Source organism: Mesoplodon mirus (genome assembly GCF_964341445.2).
Source record: "Mesoplodon mirus genome assembly, chromosome: 2".
In the NCBI taxonomy this organism is placed as follows: domain Eukaryota; kingdom Metazoa; phylum Chordata; class Mammalia; order Artiodactyla; family Ziphiidae; genus Mesoplodon; species Mesoplodon mirus.
This window is the reverse complement of record NC_138977.1, coordinates 215,739,196-215,762,661: the sequence shown is the minus strand read 5'-3', so window position 1 is coordinate 215,762,661 and position 23,466 is coordinate 215,739,196. Positions and strand designations below refer to the sequence as shown.

The 23,466-nt window shown below is 33.7% G+C and overlaps 1 protein-coding gene across 1 annotated transcript in view; it reads right to left on the bottom strand.

Moving 5' to 3' along the window:
• Positions 1–23,466, bottom strand: part of ATRNL1 (attractin like 1) — a 707,592-nt gene that overhangs the window by 386,408 nt on the left and 297,718 nt on the right. Inside the window, exon 25 of the mRNA XM_082611125.1 lies at positions 7,445–7,506. Within this exon, the coding sequence (XP_082467251.1) occupies positions 7,445–7,506 (62 nt within the window). The remainder of the gene's footprint in view (positions 1–7,444; positions 7,507–23,466) is intronic.

Sequence of the window (23,466 nt, the reverse complement as noted above, 5' to 3'; positions counted from 1 at the left end):
TCATGAAAAAATAGAAGGACTGAATAGAACTATGACTAGTAAGGAGATTGAATCAGTAATCAAAAATCTCCTGACAAAGAAAAGCCTGGGACCTGATGGCTTCACTGATTAATTCCACTAAACATTTTAAGAAGAACTAATACCAGTCCTTCTCAAATTGTTCCAAACATTAAAGAGTAGAAAACAATCCCTAAGTCATCCTATGTGGCCAGCATTATCCTGATACCAAAGTCAGACAAAGACACAAAAAAAGAAAAGTACTAATATCCATTTTGAACAATGATGCAGAAAAGGGGAAATTATTGTTAAAAGAATTATATACTATGACCAAGTACAATTTATTCCTGGAATGCAAGGATGGTCTAACATATGAAAAGCATAAATGTAATACTCCATATTAAGAAAAAGAAGGGGAAAAACACATGATTATTTCCATATCCATATGAATTTTAATACCTCAAGGGACCCCAAGTAGCCCAAAAAATCTTGAAAAAGAGCAAAGATGGAGGACCCACACTTCTTGATTTCAAAATTTACTACAAAGCTACAGTAATCAAGACAGTGTGATACTGGCATAAAAATGGACAAAAGACTTAAACAGACATTTCTACAAAGAAGATATATGAATGGCAAATAAGCACATGAAAAAGTACTTATCAGCACTAATCGTTAGAGAAATGTACATCAAAACCACAATGAGATACCAAGTTGCACCCTCTGGGATGGCTACAATCAAAAAAAAAAAAAAAAAAAAAAAAAAGAAAGGAAAAAGAGAAGAAAGAAAAAAAAAGGAAATTACAAGTGTTGGAGAGAATATGGAAAAACTGGAATCCTTGTGCACTGCTGGTGAGAATGCAAACAGTACAACTGCTATGGAGAACAGTATGGAGGTTCTTCAAAAAATTAAAAATAGAACTACCATATGACCTAGGAATTTCTCTTCTGGGAATATATCCAAAAGAATTGAAAGCAGGGTGGGATAGGGAGGGTGGGAGGGAGACGCAAAAGGGAGGGGATATGGGAACATATGTATATGTATAACTGATTAAATTTGTTATAAAGCAAAAAAGAAAAAAAATAAAAATAAAAAAAAATAAAGTGTACATGTTTCTGCTTAGAGTTCTCCATATACAGATAAGATAGCACAGAATAAATGATTCATATGTTTTGCCCCCCCAAAAAAAATAATAATAATTGAAAGCAAAATTTTGAATACATATTTGTACACTCATGTTCATAGAAGCATTACTTACAATAGCTAAAACATGGAAGCAACTCAAGTGTCCATAAACAGATGACTAGATAAACAAAATGTGGTATAAACATACAATGGAATATTACTCAGCCTTAAAAGAAAAGAAATTTTGACATATATCACAACATGGATGAGCTTTGAGAACATCATGCTAAGTGAAATAAGCCAGTCACAAAAGGACAAACATTATATGATATCACTTATATAAGATACCTAGAGTAGTAAAGATCATGCAGACGGAAAGCAGAATGGTGGTTGTCAGCAGCTGGGGAAGAGGAGATAGGGAGTTACTGTTTAATGTGTATAGAGTTGCAGTTTTGCAAGATAAAAGGAGTTCTGCAGATGGAGAGTGTAAATAGCTGCACAATAATGTAAATGTACTTAACATCACTGAATTGTTCACTTAAAAATGGTTAAGATGGCAAATTTTATATTATATGTATTTTACCACAATAAAAATATTAAAGGGAAAACCACAACAATTCATAAGAAAAATTGAAAATTCTAACTAGTTTGTACTAAAAAACATAATATTAAAGTGGAAAAATATAAAGGCCATCTATCACTGTATTCACACTGAGGCCACACTTCCTGAGAGCTGTTCTCAGTCAATGACTGAGCATGGCAGTGATAGTAAGGAAGGCCTGATCCTGAGAGATGCATAACTCCTCTGTTAGGATACAGAGTCTGGCTCGAGGACTCACCATTGGTCTTGTCAAACTTTCAGGCTCTTTCATTCAACTTTCCTTTCCTCCTGCTCTACTTCACGAAGGTCAGGTTGGCACTGTGGTCTAAAAGATCTCTCACCTTCTCCCTTGCTCTTTCCCTCACAGGAGTTCCCCCTAATACATTTACTGCATGGTTAATGCCATTTTGGTCTACTTCTCTGAGGACTTGTGGTCTTGAGCAATCAGGAGGTAAAATGGGGATTTGAAACTGGCTCACTCACTATTTGGCAGGCTAAAAAGAAACCATCCATGTTGCTAGATGAGACACAGACAGTCCCTGGAAGAAGGCTTCAATTGGTAAAAATTTCACCAGTGGTGACCTGGGGAAAATGCTTTCAAAAGAGAGTGGAGTTGGCTGACTACTGCTATGTTTGTATTGACCCTACAGAGGGATAATGAGAGACTGAAGGCCACTAATAAACATTACAGGCTAAATATACGAGCTAGAGAGTCTCTTTTATAGCTTTAAATCAGGCCCTTACCTCTTGACAGTGGAGGAGCCAATATGAACGAGCAGTAGACTGATGATCTAATTGTTAGAATTGCAGAGCTCCAGAGATGATAGACTGCTCAGCCAAAGCAGTCCTCTTACGCAAAGACAACGGCCACTGTTGGAAAACTGGAGCTCTTGAAATATGGGATAGGAATACCTAGAATGGACTATCTAGACAGACGTTTCTGAGGATGTTGGTTCTACACTCCCTTTCTAGTAATAGACAATAGGGTCACCCCCCTAAAGGCTGCCACCACCTCCTCTCCTGATTGCTAGACTAATAACTGAATTTAATAACAGAATAATGTATCTTGGCCTGAAAAGAAAGGGAAAAGATTATATACTTGAAAAAGCTGCAAGAATTGGCTAGCATGTACTGGCAGCAGCCAGGAGATCATGTCAGGAATTGGATTTTGGTGATATCTGATCAAGGGGGATGGAATGTAAGCCTGGATAAACAAGAATTCATGAATTTTGATGCATAGTCTCAGGACCAGGTGATGTAATACCCTATGGAGGACTCCAGTGGATGGAGCAAAACTTGATAAGGAAGTAATTCTTATCACTGGCCAAGGCCAAGTGAAATGGAAAAGCCTGAGTTGCCCTAGAAGATGAAAGAGAAAAGAATAAAAAAGCTGACAGGAGGGAATGTACCAGAATGGATATATTATGTAAGGCCGGTAGATTACTTTCTATGGGACATACCAGTCACCAAGGCCATGAGAAATTTGCTGGTGAAAGGGGCACCAGCTTCACTAAGAAGTTCACTGGTGGCTTTCTTCTGCAGACCAGAGCTGACAACAGGAGAGGCAGTGACAAAGGGAGGTGTTAAAAGATGGGGCCCCAAAGTAAAAAAGATCAAGGGTCAGTGCCTAACTGACAAAACCAGGGTCTACAATGAGGATAAAGTTGAACAAGACTGGAGGAGCAGCCAAGGGTGTTGGCCCACAACGAGCTGTGGGATGATTAATAATGGATGGTATCTATCTCGAGAGGCAAAATAGATGGGCAGCCAACAACAGTGCTATTTAACATTTACTTTTGTTGTAAGTAGGAACGGAGGAACAAAGGCTGAGGGTTGTTGCCAAGAGAAAATCATGATCCTCTGCTCAGTTCCCAGATGAGTTAATTTACAAATCCAGAACCCACTGAATAGGTGGCTGAGTCCATAGAAGAAAAGACACTTTGAAACATCTTGGAAAGTGTATAAAATGATCCCCAAAGGGACCTGTGTATGATTCCTTTACAAAGAGCCCTGTGTATATTTGGGTATATACATAGGTATATACACGGGTATGTACACAGTGCAAGAGGAGTAAGTAGATATTTTGATTACTGTAAGACACAGGGTTAGAGATCACAGAGATATCCAAGGACTAAAATACCATCATGAACCCTTGTTAGACTTGGGGTATCTCCAGGGTCCAGGTAAGAAATTCTGGCTAAATTCTAGATCATAGTGGGCCAACTGTGTCTATGCATCCACCCAGTGATAATTTCCCTACTTCTCAAGTGTATAATTAGAATTTATGTACAAGGTGATTAGAGTAGCCCCTACATTGCATCCCTGGCCTGTGGGGTAATATCTATCATAGTGGGAAAGACCAAGTGGCAACCTCTGAAAATACCCGCCATCTGGTCAAGATGGTAAATCAAAAACATTATGTAATTCCAGTGGGACAGTGAAAATTAGAACCACCATTAAAAATCTAAATGGTATAGGGGTAGTGGTCCCTGATATATCTCCATTTAATTTACCAGGCTTATTCTTTTAAAATTCAGATTCACACAGACTTACTTTTCCATTTTACATGCCAGAAAAAAGTATTTATTTTTAAAATAATTCCTTTCAGTTTTCTAATCATTCACTATATTATAGTACACACTCTAACAACAACATCCTTTAATTTTAGATATGAAAAGACTGAGATTTAAAGATGCTAGGTGACCTACTTAAGATGGCACAGAAAGCTAAGATCAGAGCCAGGCTATGCCTGTAAGCGATCTTCCTAGTACTGACTCAATTATGTTTACCACCAGAACTATGCCCAATATAAAAGTAAAAAACTGACACAAAGCTTATGAACTGGACTCCATCAAACCATGGCTAAACTGAAAGGCTGACACATTCACCTATGCTACTTCAATAACTCAGAAACAGCAATAGCAGTAATAGTGGCCTGATTGAAGGATGTCCATAAATGCTGACCTGTCTAAAACTCTCTTTTAAAATTTAACAGTGGCTTTATTTAAAAAAATAACAAACTTAAAAGTTATTTGTACATTTTCTTTTCTTAACAATGAGACAATTAGAAAACTGTCTAATTTACATTTTAATACTAGAAAAATTTAAATGATAAAAAACCCATTAAATATACTTTATCTCACACAATGCTTAGAATATTTTACATTACTTTGCCCGTGATCACAACATAATAAATAGGATCATCTCTAAGACATGGTACACATTAACACTAGCTTTCTTTTACTTAATAAAAGAGTTATTGAACTTAAACATGCACACAAATTCAAAAGCTTAAAATAAAACCCTAAACATTTAAATAATTTACATATATATTCAGCTTTGTGAATTTTTACACAAAACTTAACTTTTTAGAATATTAACATCCACATTATTCTGTCAAAAACTTTTATTTTTATGCATTAAATAAGGCTCATTCAATTACAACTTCTAATACTTTTCCAAAAACATTGTAACCTAATTAATAGGCTTAATATCCCTTAATATCCAGAAGTACAAAATCAGAGAATGGTAAATATATTTAAGATGTTTCCTCGGAACTTCCCTGGTGGCGCAGTGGTTAAGAATCCACCTGCCAATGCAGGGAACACGGGTTCGAGCCCTGGTCCAGGAGGATCCCACATGCCGCAGAGCAACTAAGCCCGTGCACCACAACTACTGAGCCTGCGCTCTAGAGCCCGCGAGCCACAAATACTGAGCCCACGTGCCACAACTACTGAAGCCTGCACACCCAGAGCCTGTGCTCCACAACAAGAGAAGCCACCGCAATGAGCAGCCCGCACACCACAGCAAAGAGTAGTCCCTGCTTCCTGCAACTAGAGAGAAAGCTCGTGCACAGCAATGAAGACCCAACACAGCCAAAAAAATTAATTAATAAAAAAAAGTTGTTTCCTCAAATTTCATTTTTAAGGGACAAATTTAAAGTATGAATAGACTTTGCACATATTAGTGATAAATATGATTTAGCACTAAATTCTGGAAATTAATACTTTTTAAAGGACAAAGACAAACATGATTGTTTTCAGAGCAAAGTGACCAACATGGCAAGGATTTTGACAACAAGAAATGAATAAACGAACAGAGAATGTGTAAATTGGAGAAAAGAGTTTAGAAAACTAGAGGGCTGCAAATGGAGATGAGAGAGATTAGACTTGTTATGTATGGGCCCATATGGGTAAATGAGAAGAGCTATTACAGGGAGGCAGATTTCATCTCAATTATAAAGAACAATTAGTTATCTGAAGATAGAAAATGGTATCTCAAGAGATGGTGTGTTTCCTGTCATTAAAGGTATTCAGGCATAAGTTAGATCAGGGGTTGGGCAAATTATGTCCACAGGCAGAATTCAGCATAGCAGCTGTTTTTACAATAAAGGTTTATTGGAACATAGCCACTTCCATTTGTTTCCATACTGGCTGAGGCTGCTTTAACACCACAACAGCAGAGTTGTTTAGATGCAACAGAGACCTTATAGCCCACAAATCTTGAAATATTTACTAACTGGCTCTTTACAGAAAATGTTTGCTAACTTCTGTGGATAAGGTATTAGGATTGTATGGTGTCGTTATAAGATAACCAATAATGGTTACTTTGGTGTTGAGGAAAGTGCTTGGCATATCATCTGTGTCAAGGATTTGGTTTAACAGGTTCTTTGCTGTTCAACGCAGACAACTTGGTGAGTGAAGGTCAAAATTACATGCACTGTTTGTAAAGTTGTGTGCTCTGATGTGGGGCTATGCCTGCCAGAAGGAGGCACCATTGTCTAATTTACACAAAGGCACCTAGTGGACCAGTATAAGCAGTACACAACATAATCATGTTAACAAAAATAACATTCCTTCTAATCCAGATGATCTCAGGTGCCATCACACAGATATTCTACCACTAAAACTCAACCGCTTCTCCTCGCCCAGTGTTTCTTTATTTACATCCCATGGAAATGAAAATAGATGTTCTACGAAGAGAGCTTTTAGGTTTTCAGAAATGCTACAAACTCCGCCCTCTCTTTTAGAAAGATACACTGCAAAGTAACATATTAAAAACTGTGAGAAAAAAAAAAACTCTGAGAAGTAATGTCAGTTAAAAACAAACCAAAAAAGCCCTATTTAACTTCAGTATACACAGCATTTTCCAAATGTATTTAATTATGGAACACTTTTTAATGAACCTACTATTAATATCTCAAATAACTAATATTCTAGGAAATTATGCTATATCCTAAGTCATATTTAGTACTTCCAGATTATAAGCTCTCTGAGGGCAGAAAATACATACTTTTTCTCATCCCCTACAGATTTCATCACATTGCTAAGCACATATAATAATTACCTAAGAAATCTAAGAAATAATTGAATTGATATGGATTTTAATGCTAGGAGATGGACCTAATCAATACAGTGAATGCACTGTTAATTTTATTAATTAAAACAGGCTTTAGTTACTTATATGACAGGGGGACACAGGGTTATCATCCTCTTTCCACTGAATCAATTAGCTATTAAATAGTACTACAGCAAAATAAACTTGCAAAAGTATATGTCAAGTATGTTTCTTCTGCTCTGTGGTATATATTTAAGTACATAAAACTATTCAAGACACACTGTATCATATTTAAGGTTAAAGAACTGATAAATTACCTAACAGATTGATAGAACATACATCAGAATATAGGTTTAACAAATTCAAAGTCAGTAAAAGCAAATTACCTGAAGAAGGTGACAAAAAACTGCACAAGATCCATGATTGTATTGTGTTGTGAGAATGCAATCTGAAAAATCAAAATAAAAGAAAGTTTGAAACTTACTAAATCTATGCTCTTCTTCAAAGTGGTGATGCTTCATGGCATTTGTAAATACAATATTTTTAAATCATCAAGAAATTTGGATCACCATATTATAAATCATATGTGCTGGAATCAAAATTTCATTGAGAACACCTAATATAACCAACTGCTGATGACCTCTGCACAGGCTATAACATTAAATGGTTTAAGAAAACTATTATATATGGAATCTAAAAAAACACTACTGATGAACCTAGTGGCAAGGCAGGAATAAAGACGCAGACATAGAGAACGGACTTGAGGACACGGATGGGGTGGGCGGGGAGGGAAGCTGGGATGAAGTGAGAGAGTAGCACTGACATGTATACACTACCAAATGTAAAGTGGATGGCTAGTGGGAAGCTGCTGCACAGCACAGGGAGATCAACTCCATGCTCTGGACAACCTAGAGGGGTGGGATAAGGAGGGTGGGAGGGAGGCTCAAAAGGGAGGGGACACAGGGATATATGTATACATATAGCTGATTCACTTTGTTGTACAGCAGAAACTAACACAACATTGTAAAGCAATTATGCTCCAATAAAGATGTGAAAAAAAGAAAACTATTATAAAATTACTTCAGTAATGCATGCTAAAACTTTCATGTGAAATCCTATGACATATTAAATGTGTCTAGCTAAAACATGCAAATGAGTTTCTTCATCTAATAATTATCACATTTTTCTATCAATACAATTGATAATTGCTTGTGTGCCTAAAAAACTTAATTTCAACTGTATTAAGGAAACTGAGGGAACTAGTTTTTCTTGTATATTCTTGTCTAGGGAAGCTGCCTACAACTATTTTGTTATAAACCCCTGCAAGAATAAAATACATCACTTCAGTTTATATTTTCATGTTAATGAATTTTGAGAGGAGAAATAAATCAATAGGCTAAAATTGTTCTCCATTTTTGTTGACATTATAGAGATCATACTGTAACACGTTTCTTGAGGAAGTATTATATAGTGTACTAGTCAATAATGCAGCATCTGAATAGAGAATATCTATTTAGATAGAGAAACAGAGAAAATCCAACTTTTTCACTTACTAGATGTAAATATTTTAGGAAACTATTTAACCTATTTTTGTCCCATATGTGAATGGCAATAATAAGAGCATCTACCTCATGTGTTAGAGAAAAGACTAACTCAATTAATAGAAATAAAATTATTGCCATAATATCTGGTATATAGTACAATACAGTAAATATTATACTTTTACATCATGTATAAAGGAGCTGGTCAACATAAGTGAATTTTCCCAGATAGCTGAAGCTAAACAATTGAGTTCTTGAAATCTTCTCCTTTAATAATCTTCTATGAAAAATTTTCAAAAACATGTAATACAATTTCCACTTCCAGTGAAAATGGACTAACAAGGATGAGATTTCTCTCTTGTCTTACAGAACTAGAAAACTATACAAAATGTATGGAAAAACCATATTCAGACATTAGACAAAATGCAGAGGAGGATATAATCCATGAGTGAAGGAAAAGAAAGGAAATGAGTCTCACAATTGTCCCAGCTTTCAGGGAAAGGAATTGAAATGACATTCTAAAATAAGAAATATTGTTTCTTATATAAAATAAAGAATTACAGCCAGTCGAGAAAATGGTTAAATTTTTGGTATATACATGAAAGCTTAAATATAATAACATTCATTTCTAAAAAGCTTCTAGGCATTTGAAGAATTACAGAGCATTTATACAGACACTGAGGAAAGACAATTGCTGTAGGAGATTGGTTCTAGGTGAAAATGTTTTAAAAGATTTAAGAAAAAACATCTTTTAAAATGGAAAAGATACAGATGAGTTTTCTCTCCAGGTACTGTCCATGAGAGTATCTTAGAAACAGAGCTTATCAAACAATATTGTCAACAGTAACTTAAATCCATGGAAAGATGATTCTGAATACAGCAATTGAGAACTGGATAATCTTCAAAAGGATAATTATTTTGAAATCATAATCAATGAAATTGGTTTAAAATAAATTGGAATAGGAAGGTAAACTTAGACCGTGTTGAGAAATATCTAAATGAAAAAGAAGAAAAAGGACTTCATAAAGGCTTGAATAAATTAGCAAATGTATGGAAAAGATAAACGAAATAAATAAATAAATAATACATATAACATAAAATAAATTAAAAATAAAGGAATAAGATAAAGTATATAGAAGCAATTGCACTAAATGTGAACAGTCTGAATCCTCATCAAAAGAGAGAGATTTCCATAGCACATTAAAAAGCATAATTTAGCTTTATGTTTTTTACAGAAAGCACATCTATAGCAGTGACACACTTATATCCAAAATATAAAGGATTGTGAAAAAAAATTGGCTCTTAGAAACAACAACAATGAAGGCATGAAGGATAATATCAATAGCAAAGTGAAATTCAAAATCAAAACCTGGTCAAATAAAATGTATAAGGCACAAAAAATGAATAAAAATAATAAACCTATATGCACCAAAAACACAGGCCAAATAAGTGAAAACACAATGTCTGGACTTATAAGGAGAATTAGATAACATAATTAAAGAATAAAATTTAATATGTATATCTCTTTAATAACCTATCTGATCAAGCAGACAAAAATTAATTTATTCAGTCATTCAAATCATGAAGAAATATTCAAAGAAATATTGCTTAAGCAAGCTCTGTTCTAGGAGCTCGTGACAACCTTGTAAATAAGACAAAGTCCCTGGTCTCTTGGAGTTTGCATCCCAATAGCAGGGGGCAAAAAATAACCAGGTAGACTCATAAGTGGATTATCATAATTTTCGACAATGGTAAGTGTTCTGAAGAAAAACAAAGTGATGTGATGCAGTGGAAGGATATGTAGCTAGTTGAGATTAGGCAGTTAGGGGCAGCCTCACTGAAGACATGATACATGAGCAGGACATACAAATAATAAGAATGGTAAAGCCACACAAAGATCTGTCAGTAGAGGATTCCAGGCTTAGGGAATACACTTAGGCTAGAGATGTTTGAGAAACTGAAGTCACAAGAGCTGGAGTATTGTGAGCCAGGGGCAGAGAAGTTAAAAATAAGTTCAGAGTGACGAGCGGGGGTTAATTCACCTAGGTCCTTGGTATGATAAAGAGTTTGGGACATATTATAAGGCCTGAACCATGAAATGACATGATCTAACTCTCAAGAAAAATATCATTCTGGCTGCTGGGTGGGAAAGAGATGATAGAGGAAAGCAGGAACATTAGAAAGAAGGATATTGGATTTTTCTAGTTATGACATGATAGTAGCTTGCACAAGAGTAGTAGCCATGGAGGCAAAACCAAGTTGATGGGCACATAATTTAGAGTGAAAGGTGAGAAGGCTTGGTGAAGACTGGATATGACTCATTTAAAACTTCTAAGAGGATGTTTAGGGCCACCCCATTATTAGAGCTAACAACAACAACAAAAAAGTGAACAATTAAGTAGGAGGAAACCAGGAGAGTATTGTGTCAAGGATGCCAAGGAAAAGGAATCTTGCAAGAGGAAAGTAGTGGCTGGTTTTGTTGGTTGAGTAAGACAAGGATGGGACTATGACCATTGAATTTGACAACATCAACTTCGTGGGTAACAAACAAATGCACTTTCAGTGAAGGGGTGGGAATGTTAATCTAAACAAAGAACGTAAGACGAGTATGTAATGTGAGGCAGTACAGACAGCAACTACAGACTGAACTTCCAAAAAGGTCTGTTAAAAACAGAGCAGAAAGAATCAGGAGCATATAAAATAGGAAAACAAATCTTCTGTTAAATCCACAGGGCATTTAGAAAAGTAGACAGTGTACATTATGCAGAGAAACTACTTAAAAATTCCAAATGGTAGTGATTTTATGTACTATATTATCAGATTAAAATCAAAATTAAAGCTATAATTTTGGATATAATCAAAACAAGTTAACTACTTGGAAATTAAGAAATATAATCTGTGAGGCTGAGTTCTAGGTGGACAGTGGCAGTGGTAGCATCGTTTTTTAATATCCCTGAGTTTCCACCTTAAAAAGAAAAAACTCAATATCTATCTATTTATCTATCTAGCTATCTACCTACCTACCTATCTATGACAAGTAAACTGCAGAAAGAAAATACATAGAAAACAATTTCAACAAAGGTAAATGAAAAATTATCCTCCTCTTGAATACCGAAACATGAACAGGTACGGATAAACCACAACACCAGACACATATGGTACCAGGGTCTGCGAGGGAGTAAGAAGAGGGAATCAACAGGAAAATCCAAAAAGCATTCAATGGAACCAGGCAGGCCCATTAAATACAGAAGGTAAAAATGTAAGTGGTTTTGCCCGGTCCAAGAGCATAAGAGTGCAAAGGGTCCTTGACAAGTTCCAAAAGGAGCTAGAACAGCTTGGGCCCCATGAATTTTCAAAAGCAACCAGTCAAATCTCTATTCCAGGACAGGCTCCATATTGAGGAAAAACTGTTGAAAGTGAAATCAAAATTGAGCAGAGCGAGAAAATGGAAACAAAGGAAAAAAGTTCCAACTGGGGAGAGGAATAGAGCCAAGACATCTTTAAAAAACAAGTGATACATTTTGGGGGGAGGAAAAAATACATCCATATTCAAATATGGGTCTTGCCACTAATTTCTTTGCATACTCTCAATGCAAATCATTATCATCACTCTGATTCTTTAACCTATAAAGGGTTTTGCATTCCTTCAAGATAAGTTATGCATAAACAGTGGGAACAGCCAACAGTGTTAAAATCAATTTAGACTGGCAAAGTACATGATTCAAGCTGGTACTGCAGAATTTTATTATGGTTTGCTTGCCCTTTCTGGGTCCATATAGCTAAGTAACTTGGAAAAAAAAATCATGTTTTGAGGCAAGTAAGCAAAACGTAGACCCAAATGAAAATATCTACAATGTCCTGCATTTTTCCCAAAGAATATCTGAGTAAATAAAGCAGTCAAGTGAAGGATCTACAAGTTACAATCATGAACTAAAGCACTAAAACATTCTGAAACTTTAATTATATTATCTATATGTAACTAATCTGTTAATATAATTGTACTCAAGAGTAAATATTGATGGCACAAGCAGTCTCTATACTTAGCATACCATTTGGGTTCTGGGGACTCAAGCTAAACAGCATTTGATATTAGTTGTTCAAATGGAAAGTCAGCATTACAATGTGTTGTGCAAATCTTTTAAAATGTTTCTCCATCTGAGACTTTCTATAGGAAGTTCCACAGGAGATAGCCTATGGAAGATACTGTGTCAGACAGTCTGTCGTCAGGCACAGGCATAAAAATGGAAGGCAGATACAAGGAGATTTGGTCGCATTGGTGAACAAGACCAAGCAAACACTAACTCAAGCAGAGTCCCTCTCAATATTCTCTCTCTGGAGTGTCAAGGTATTCATCCATCAAATATTTCACTGAATATCTATTATATTCTGGGCACCATGTCAGGTTCTTGGATATATCAGTGAAAAAAAGATTCTTAGTGGTTGTGGCAGGGTAGACAGAAACAGTAATAACAATTATAAATTACATAGTGTTTTAGAACTTGGTAATTCTAATGAAAAAAAAACCATTAAAAGTATCCTATTTTCTATATTAACATATGTGGGACGAGAAATCACTCCTTGGTAACTAAAAACATGCAGAAGTACTGAGAACAGACAGGAGAAAAAAGCAGGGGTAGCAGAAAGAAATGATACTAGCATTAGTTGCAAATGTATCTGACTGTTTTCTCAGCATTTCTCTATCTAGGAAGAGCGTCCAGCAACTCCAGGCCCCTTCCAATGAAACTGAAAGACCTACAGAGACAGGAGTTAAGTATAGACAAAGGGAGAGCATTCTAAGTGATACTGGGCAACTGGTCTTCATGTGGCTGGGTCATTATCATCTAGAGCTCACCTCAAATATCACACTTCTCTAAGACACTTATATAAAGTAGCTGCCCTCTCCCTTATTCTATACTCTTGTGTAAACCTACTTCTTTTATACTTCAGTCTGAAATTATCTGATTGGTTGATCATTAGTTAAAATATCTTTCCCCACTAAAATGTAAACTCCTTGAGAATAGTAGCCTTGTTCAGATTGTCCATGGCACTATTCCAGTACCTAGAACAGTATTTGGTACATAGTACATACTAAGCATTTAATAAAAATTTGCTGAGTAAACGAATAACAATAGCAAAATTCAGCACAAGAGTATTCTTAGGACTTCATATATCCTTATTAAGAGCCATGAAAGGAAGGAGGTACAGATGTTATTCTGAGAAACATTAAAAAATTATTTATTTATTTGAATTTCTTTTATAAATCAATAATCACAGACTATAAGTGCCTTCTAATTTCAGATCATAAAATACTATTTTCCCCTATAAAATTTACATATGCTGTAGAGTTCAGATGTTATGAAAAATATGCATTTCTGTATAAAATGTTTTTATTTGTTTATAATCACAGAAAAATTTTTATAATATCTACCATTTATAATTTTACCTACAATGTAAATAATTTGAAATCAAGGTATCAGAAATGGTTTCTTAATATGTATTTTTACCTCAATTTCTTAATTTCAACGATAAACATTTTTAACTATGTTGGCTTCTTGGAATTTCTTTCAGAAGGTGACTTAGTTTAGACTACAATCTTCCTGTCCAAAACAGAAGGTATTACCTGAAACATTATTTTTTTACCAATGGAGGAAAAAAATGAGATTGCTTTAAAAGAGTGATCACTTGATCATTTAGCTAACTTTATTTAGAAAACAGTGAGACAAATCGATAACAACAAAAAGAACACTATATTCGTAGTTTCCCTGAAAGTGTATCTCTAGAGGATATGGGACATTTCTGACTCTAAAATCTCTAATTGTCTAAGTAGAAAGATTTCTATTGGCTGGTGCTATGGCTATAACATGACTCTTTACATCCCCATGAAAAATATGAAAAGTTTACTTAAGTCGAATTTAAAGTTAGTTTTAAAACTTTAGCCAGAAAAATGCACTTTTGAAATTCTCTTTTCTTTAATGATTTTATTCAAGTTATCCAATATCATTTAAAGAAAATTAATCAAAATCAGGAAACCAATTAAAGCTTCATAATATCCTCATTTTCCCCATGTTTTTAAAGTGCCCCAAATAACCGATAAACTGGCATGCTAAAAATCAGAGTGAGCCAAAACTATAGCAACAGTGATATTTTGTCCATTTGAGCTTAAACGCAAATTCATATTGAAAACACGTCCAAAATCTAAAACCAGATTTAAAGATGTGCTATATTTTTCATTAACATAATGACCAACATTTTGAATTTATGATTTGATGAAAAAGTTGCATTAAGTGTGCTTGGAATAGAGAAGTAGATTAATAGCTTGATATTTACCATAAAATGTCAGATTTTGTTAGAGAGAAAAAAATGTTCTTATTATGAAGGACAAATTGGTGTGTTTGTGCAAAATGTCAGATTGCCATAAACTCTGATATAACACTGAGATGTAAAAAAGGGAAAATATGAAGGGATATGCTAAAATGATCAAATTCATCTAACAAAATGAAAGTAAAAGAGAGGTTCTTCAAACCACTATTTTGACTATAGCCCTTCAAAATGATGACATAAAAGCAGAGTTAAGTAATGGAAGTTAGTCATCTAGTCACATCTCAAAGACAACTGGGCTATGTTTCAGGCAAGCAATTTAAAATCGTATTAGGTCTTTATCTATTCATTTTTAAAAATAAAGCAGACTGGGGCTTAAATTAACTATTACTGAATAAGATCAACTATGATAATCTATTCAAGGTAAACATAAATTTCCTATAGATAATTAATACACTGCTTATTGATAATATAATTTGTATCATTCCTGAAAAATATTTTTTTAAATACAGTTAAATGGAAAATGGATGATTTTTAAAAGACAATAAAACCTAAGAGGAACAAATATACTGGCCAATTCTGCATAAATACTACACAAATTACTCTGATTATGAATCCTTGAATATTGTCTATAAAAATTTAATGGGTTTTATTCTTTTGAGAGCAAATAAATGCCTTAATGAAGGCACTCATCAATTTCCTCCTGGTTTAATGCAAAAACTTAACTGGTCTCCCTGTCTTCAACCTCATAACTTTCTGGTCACTCTTTACCCAGCTGACAAAATGCTATTTTTTTAAAACTGAAGGAGTTTCCCATAATTCCCCTCATCAAAATTCTTCATTCCCCCGCTTAAATTTCCTCAGTGTTTTTCCACCACCTTTAGCTTGGACTCCAACTTCCTTGACATAGCAATAATGATCTTCAAAATTTGGCCCTTGCTTCTGTCTCTATGCAGAGCATTGACACTGCAGTCTGATCTCGCTCCATACATTATCAACCTCTGTGCCTTGCTGGGCCTAAACCGTTCCCTCCTGCCCTAACACCTTCTTCTCTGGGGTAACTTCTATCAAAATGATTCATTTCCTGGCAGTTCTAGATCCTGTTTTTTGGACCTCAATTGTATGTCTGTTGCCCCTACCATACACTTTTACCACAGTACTACTGAAAAGAGCTAACATTTATTAAAGTGCTTACTATTGCCCAGGTGCTGTGCTAAGTGCTTTTCATACACTAATTTATTTAATCCTCAGAATAACCCCATAAAATAGGTAATGTCATTATATTCATCTTATAGATGAGGAATTAAAGGTTTATAGATTACCCAGACAACAAGCAGTGGAGCTAAAATGGAAATCAATGCATTCTGAATCTAGTTCTTAAGTTCTACACTTTCCTACCACCAATTAATCACAGTACCCTGTGATAATTAGCATAGCCATCTTCTCTTTCCATTTGATTTCAAGATATTTGAAGCCAGGCATTACAATGTTGAGCTATACATTCCTAGCAACTAGCAAAGAACCTAGCATTTTTACTTATATGTGTTTAGTGGATGAATTGCAGTAACTACTGGAGATGTATATCTTAATGTTCTAAATAGAAAGTCTTAAAACAGTTTCATTTTACTAAAGGTCAAGTTGCACAGGAAAACAATTACTTTTACATCAAGATTATGTCAGTTAAAATACATAGAGCTTCTAATCTCCATGTCCAGAGAGTACATTTTCTTTAAGTTAAAGGATATTATTTTTTCAAAAACAGTATTGTTATGTGTTAAAAAATGAAACCAAACCTTTAAAATGAAAAGACAAAACTTTGCATTTGTAATGCTACCTGTTCTTATTATAGTATTAGCATACTTATGAGGTTTCTTGAAGAGTTTCAGGTTTTAATTCAAGATATAAAACTGCAAGAGCAATGGCTAATATAGAAGTCTATATGCAATTTATGCTTGTAACACCACTTTCTATAAATTACAATTTTCTTCACAACCTAGCTCTTCCTCTGTAATTTAAGTGACCAAAAGGGAGCTTCCTTTTATAGAGTGATGTTCACTAGACCAACTACATCATTCAGTCCTACCTCTAAAACTTCAGAAACCAGGTTTATGTCTAAAACCTCAAAGTAGCAAGTGTAGCCAACGGTCTTAGTAAGGTATGTGGTACTATTCAAATGTCAATTTTTCATACATATGTACTCCTACTAAATAAGTAATAAAACCATCTGCATTCAAATAGGCATTAATAGTTGTTAAGGAAACAACTAAAACAATAAAATTTCAAACAAAGAATATTTTCTATACACATCTGATTTTGGACACTTTGAAGGTTAATTCTCTGTTCTCTTCTCTCCATTAAACCTAGACTAAACTAATGGACCAGAATGCAGTGAGTAAGGTGCTTTCCAGAAGAAAGTGCTTTTAAAGATGATTTAGTAGGTCCCCACAATTGCTCTGATGTTTTTGCTCCTATATGGGTAATTTCCAGTTTTAAAATACATGAAAAACAATGGCAACATAGAACTTAGGTTTCATTATAATAAAACATAAAACTTTAAAACTCAACTTGAGGGGTCATGACTTTGCAATTAAAAAAAAACATGAAGTAATCATATGGTTATTTGATGTAGTAGAAAATAGAGTTGAAAATTATGGGATGTTAGATAACATAATCACAGGAGTTTTTCTGGTAAGTTTTAGAAATCCTTTCAACTCTGGTCTTCAGCAGGCCCTTTACGCCACAGGGCACTAGGCAGAAAAAAATAATGGGCAAAGGAGATTAAAAAAAAATTAAATAGGTCAACACTATCCATATTTTATTTTAATATTATATAATCTTTAAGTATTATTTTCTTAATCATTGGTAAGTATAATATTTATGTTTAATCCATAAATTCAATATCCTTGAATGGACAAATTCACTGAAATGCACAAAATATCATAGCTCTCTTAAGAAATAGATAACCTAAATACTACTATAACTATTAAACGAATTAGATTCCTTGTTTAAAACTTTCAAACAACACAACAAAAACAACAAAACAAATCAACTGTTATCAACTATATATAATCAACTATAGGTCCAGATGGCTTCACTGGAAAATTCTACATTTATAAGTAAGAAATAATATCAATTCTACATATCCTCTTTTAGAAAATAGAAAAGAAGATAACACTTTTATTAACATTTATTTTATGAGGTCAGCACTACTCTGATAACAAAACTAGACAAAGACATAATAAGAAAAAGATATCTAAAAAGAAATATCTTTCATTAATATAGAAGCAAAAATCCTCAATAAATATTAGCAAGTTGAACTCAACAATGTATAAAAAGGATAATAAATCAATACTAAGTATAGTTCATCTCAGAAATGCAAACCTGGTTCAACATGCAAAATTAATCCTCGTAATTTACCAAGTTTAAAGACTGAAAGTGAACTACCAAAGAATCATCCCAACAGATGCAGAAAAAGTATTTGAAAAAATTCAACACTAATACTTGATTTAAGAAAAAAAAAAACCCTCAGTAGAACAGATATACAAAGGAGCTTCTCTAACTAAAGAGCTTCTTGATAAACCTTTAGCTAACATAATACTTAATAAAAGATGAAATATTTTTCCTTTAAGATTGGAAACAAGACAAGGATGTCTGCTTTCACCACTTCTCCTCAATACCACAATGAAGCTCCTTTCCAGTGCAATAAAGCAAGAAAAAGACCTGGAAAGAATTGGAAAGAAGAAATAAAACTATGTCTATTTGTGGACAGAATGATTGTTAATCCCCAAAACTAATATAAATATTAAATGAATTTAGCAAGTTTGCAGAATACATATTAAAGTTACAAAAATCTATTGCATTCCCCCAACGTACAATGGTTTGACTTACGATTTTTCAACGTTACAATGGCGTGAAAGCAATATGCATTCAGTAGAAACTGTACTTCAAATACTGAATTTTGATCTTTTCCAAGGCTAGAGATAAATGGCACGATACTCTCTCGTGATGCTGGGCAGTGGCAGTGAGCCACAACTCCCAGTCAGCCTCTCGATCACAAGGGTAAACAACCAACAAACTTACAAACATTTTGTACCCATACAACCATTTTGTTTTTCACTTTCAGAACAGTTTCAAAAAATTACATGAGATATTCAACACTTTATTATAAAATAGGCTTCATGTTAGATGATTTTGCCCAACTGTAGGCTAATATAAGTGTTCTGAGCACATTTAGGGTAGGCTAGGCTAAGCTATGATGTTCAGCAGGTTAGGTATATTAAATATACATTTTTACTTATGATATTTTCAGCTTACAATGGGTTTATTGGGACATAACCCCATCGTAAGTCAAAGAAGATCTGTACTAACAATGAACAACTAGAAACCGGAATAAAAAATTATTCAATTATATAGTATTAAAAAACTATAAAATTGCTTAGGTATAAGTCTGATAAAATATATACAAAACACACATAGAATATTACAAAACCCTAATGAAAGAAATCAAATTAGACCTGAATAATAAAGAGATGTACAGTGGTCATGAATTATAAGACTCAACAGGATTATAATGTCAATTCTCCCCAAACTGATACATAAATGCAATGCAATCACAATCAAAATCCCAGAAGGATTTCTTGCAGGATTTTTTTTAAAAAGGAGATTCTAGAATTTATATGCGAAGGCAAAGGCACTAGAAGAGCCAAAAACATTTTTGAAGAGAAAAACAAAGTTGGAAGACTCGCACTGATTTAAGATTACAAAAAAGATTTAGTGATCAAGGCAGTGTGAACCGATGAACAAACAGACACACAGATGAATGGAGCAGAATAGAGAACCTAGAAATATGTGTACAAAACAGAATCAGTTGATTGTGACAAAGTTTCAACGGTAATTCAATGAAGGAAGGATACACTGTTTAATAAATGGAGCTGGAACTATTAGACATCCAAATGCAAAACGTAAACATCAACTCATACCTTAAAACTTATAAAAAGTTAACTCAAAATGAACCATAGGCCTAAAGTAAAACTTAAACTTATAAAACCTATAGAAGAAATCAAAGGAGAAAATCCTCATTATCTGGGTTAGACAAGGTTTTCTTAAATACAACATCAAAAACATGTCCATTTGTGAAAAAAAAATTATTGTATTTGGCTAAAATTATAAACATCTGTTCTTTGAAAGACTGTTAGGAAAATGAAAAAACAAAACATAATGTGGGAGAAAAAACGTTTGCAACACACGTCTGAGAAAAAAACTTGTAAGGAAAATATATAAAGACTTCTCAAAACTCAATAAAAACCAAATTAAGAAATGGGTGAAGGTTTGAACAGACAGTTCACTAAAGACAATGTATGGATGCAAAATAAGCACATGAAAAAATGGTTAACATCATTAGTCTTTCGGGAAAGTCAAATAAAAGCAACAAATTACCACTCATATCTCTTATAATAGCTAAAATCAAAACAACAAAATTGACAATATCAAGTACTATTGGCAATGAGAGAAACTAGAACTCTAATACATTACTAATGGAAATGCAAAATTGTACAACCATTTTGGTAAATAGTTTGGCAGTTTCTTACAAAGGTAAACATACACTTACTGTAGGACCTAGCTGTCTCACACACAGATATTCCACGAGATAACTGAGACACATACACAAAAATCTGTAGATTAACATCTATAGTAGATTTATTAACGATTGCTCCAAACTGTAAACAGCCCCAAAATCCATCAACTGGTGACTGGATAAACAAATTATTGTATATCCATTCTATGGAATACTACTAAATAATACAAAGGAAAAAAATGTTTATGCAAGGGTAATTTCCAACTAAATACACACTCTATAATTACAGAAAGGCAAACCTATAGTGATAGAAAGCAGATCAATTTTTTACTAGGACCTGGGGTCAAGGAGGAATGACTAATAGCAAAGGGATGCAAGGAACTTTCTGGTTGATGAAATGATTTTATATCTTGATTGTAGTGGAGGTTACATAATTGTGTGTAATTGCCAAAATTCATAAAACTGTGCACTCAAATTGGATACATTTGATTTGTGTAAATTATATATTTTTTGATTTGTGTAAATTACATTTTAATAAAAGTAAAATTTTTAAAAATACTGCTGAGACAAAACTGCAAGTCTATATACTATATGGTACAAATTTCATGATATTTTGGAAAAGTCAGAATGTCAAGAGGTTAGCTGAACTACTCCATAGTACTGCTGCCTCGGCATCCATTTTGTGTAGGCCATGCAGCCTATCGGGGTCTTAAACTGAAATTAGCCCCCCATGCAAGTGCATGCCCAAGATAGCAGCCCACAGAGTCAGAGGTAAATGTAAGTTCCCTACATGACTGTGCCAGTGACCACGGTAAAGTCTTCCTCTAACCTCCCAGGGCTTTCCCCTTGTGTGACCCTTAGATAAGACGCTTGGGAAGCTTGACAAAATCCCAGGGTTTCTGGTTTGAATTGACCACTCCAGCCTTAGCCTGGTAACCCCAAAGTGCTCCACACATGAACTCTAATAAAGGCATGAGCCCCAAGTCCTGTTGCTTCCTCTGCCTGTACCCTGCCTTGACCTTCCTGTATGGCCCCTGGAGGCATGCCATATACCTCCCCTAGGACTTTTTAGTAATAAACTTCTCAATTTCAATTTCCTTATGGTCTTTTGTTGAACTACAGCCACCATCCAACTTCCCAGAGCTCTACTTAACAAATGTTAATTAAATAGAGTAACAACACAAAATTACAAGAAAAGAAAACAGATCAGTGGCTGCCAAAATTGGTAGTGAGGAGAAGGGCTGACTACAAATGTACCCTATAAGGGATATTTGGGAAGGGATGTAAGTTTTCTATAACATGATTGCAGTAGTGGTTATACAACTACTGTGTATACACATATACATACTGTGTATGTGTCAAAACCTAAAGAAATGAACAATAAACTGATAAGCAAATTTTTAAAGTGAATAAAAATTTTACCAAGCCATCTTAGATAAATACAATGGCTAATTTTATATCAAATTATTGATTATAACAATAAGTGTAAATAGCATTAATTCATCTTTTTAAGAAAGATATTTTAAATTGTTTCACAAAGCAAGACCAGACTAAATGCTGCAAAAAAGAAAAACCTAAAACAAAGTGATTCAATAAAGCTGAAAACAAAGAGATAAAGAAAAGATTATCAGGTACATGAAAACAATAAAGAAAGCAAAGATAGAGATCCTGATATTAGACAAATTGTAAGTCAAGCCAAAAAGCACTAAACTTGAAGAGAAGAGCACTTTTTAATGCTAAAAGCCAAAATTCACAGCAAAAATATAATACTAATATTTGAAAATATACTACTACCACTACTACTACCACCACCACCGATGGGCCAAATAACACAGAAAACATTGTGTGGAGCAAAACTACAAGAGAGGAGAGGCAACAGAAACAAACTAATTAAAAGAGACTTTAATACAACAACAATATAGCACACTGTACTATTTAATCTGATTAAAATATAATAAAACTTGAAACTAAAAAAGAAATACTCAAAACAAAAGGGCCCTTCCACATGGAATTTTTTTTTAACTTTCTAGAAATCAAATCCGAGGTAGAAGAGGAAAGGCAAATCAAAATTATATTTCTCAAAAATAATGAAAAAAAAAACTACATAAAGGGATCTATGAGACATATTTAAGGCAGTAATCAGAAGTATAGTCATAGCACAAACACTTTAACTAATAAAAATGCAAAAATTAAAATAAATGAAATAAATCCCCAGCTCTAAAATGTATAAAATGAGCTATAAAGTAAACTAAAAGCAAGCTAAGGAAATAATAAAGAATATTAAATGTAAAAGTAAACATTAATGATGCAAGAGAGAAGAATAAGAGGTGTAATTAAATCAAAATCTTATTTTTGAAAACATAACAAAATAGGAAAACCACTAGGTAAATTGATCAAGAAAACAAGGGAAAAAACAAAAATATACTAGAAAAGAAATGAGAACAGGGAAATCACCATTGAAGGAGAAGAAATTAAGAAACTAGAGACTACTTTTCAGACTTCTATGCAAAAATTTAATAATCCCTTTAAAAATATAGAGCATAAACAGAACCAATTCCATGGAAGAAACAGAGTAAGTCCCCCCAAATAATTTAGCAAATAAAATATAAAGGCACAAAAAGAATATTTATTGCTACATTTTTTAAAAGCTTCAAATTTCCAACTATACACAATGAAACCATATGATCTGATGAAAAATTATTTTAGTTTTAAAAATAATAACAAAGATTACATAGAAACAAAATTGCTCCCTTTTATATAAAAACATGGCAGTCTATAACATCAAATTATATTATGATGGCAAATATATAAAAATATCTATGAGGTTATATGGATATTTAATGACAATGCATTAAAAATTTTAAGAGTTTAGATTTCGAAGGAAAATTAATGACTTTTTAAAATTACTACTACAAGGAAGTGGGAGAATTTCTTTACTTAGATTTATTTCACAAATAAAAAGACAGAAAATGTT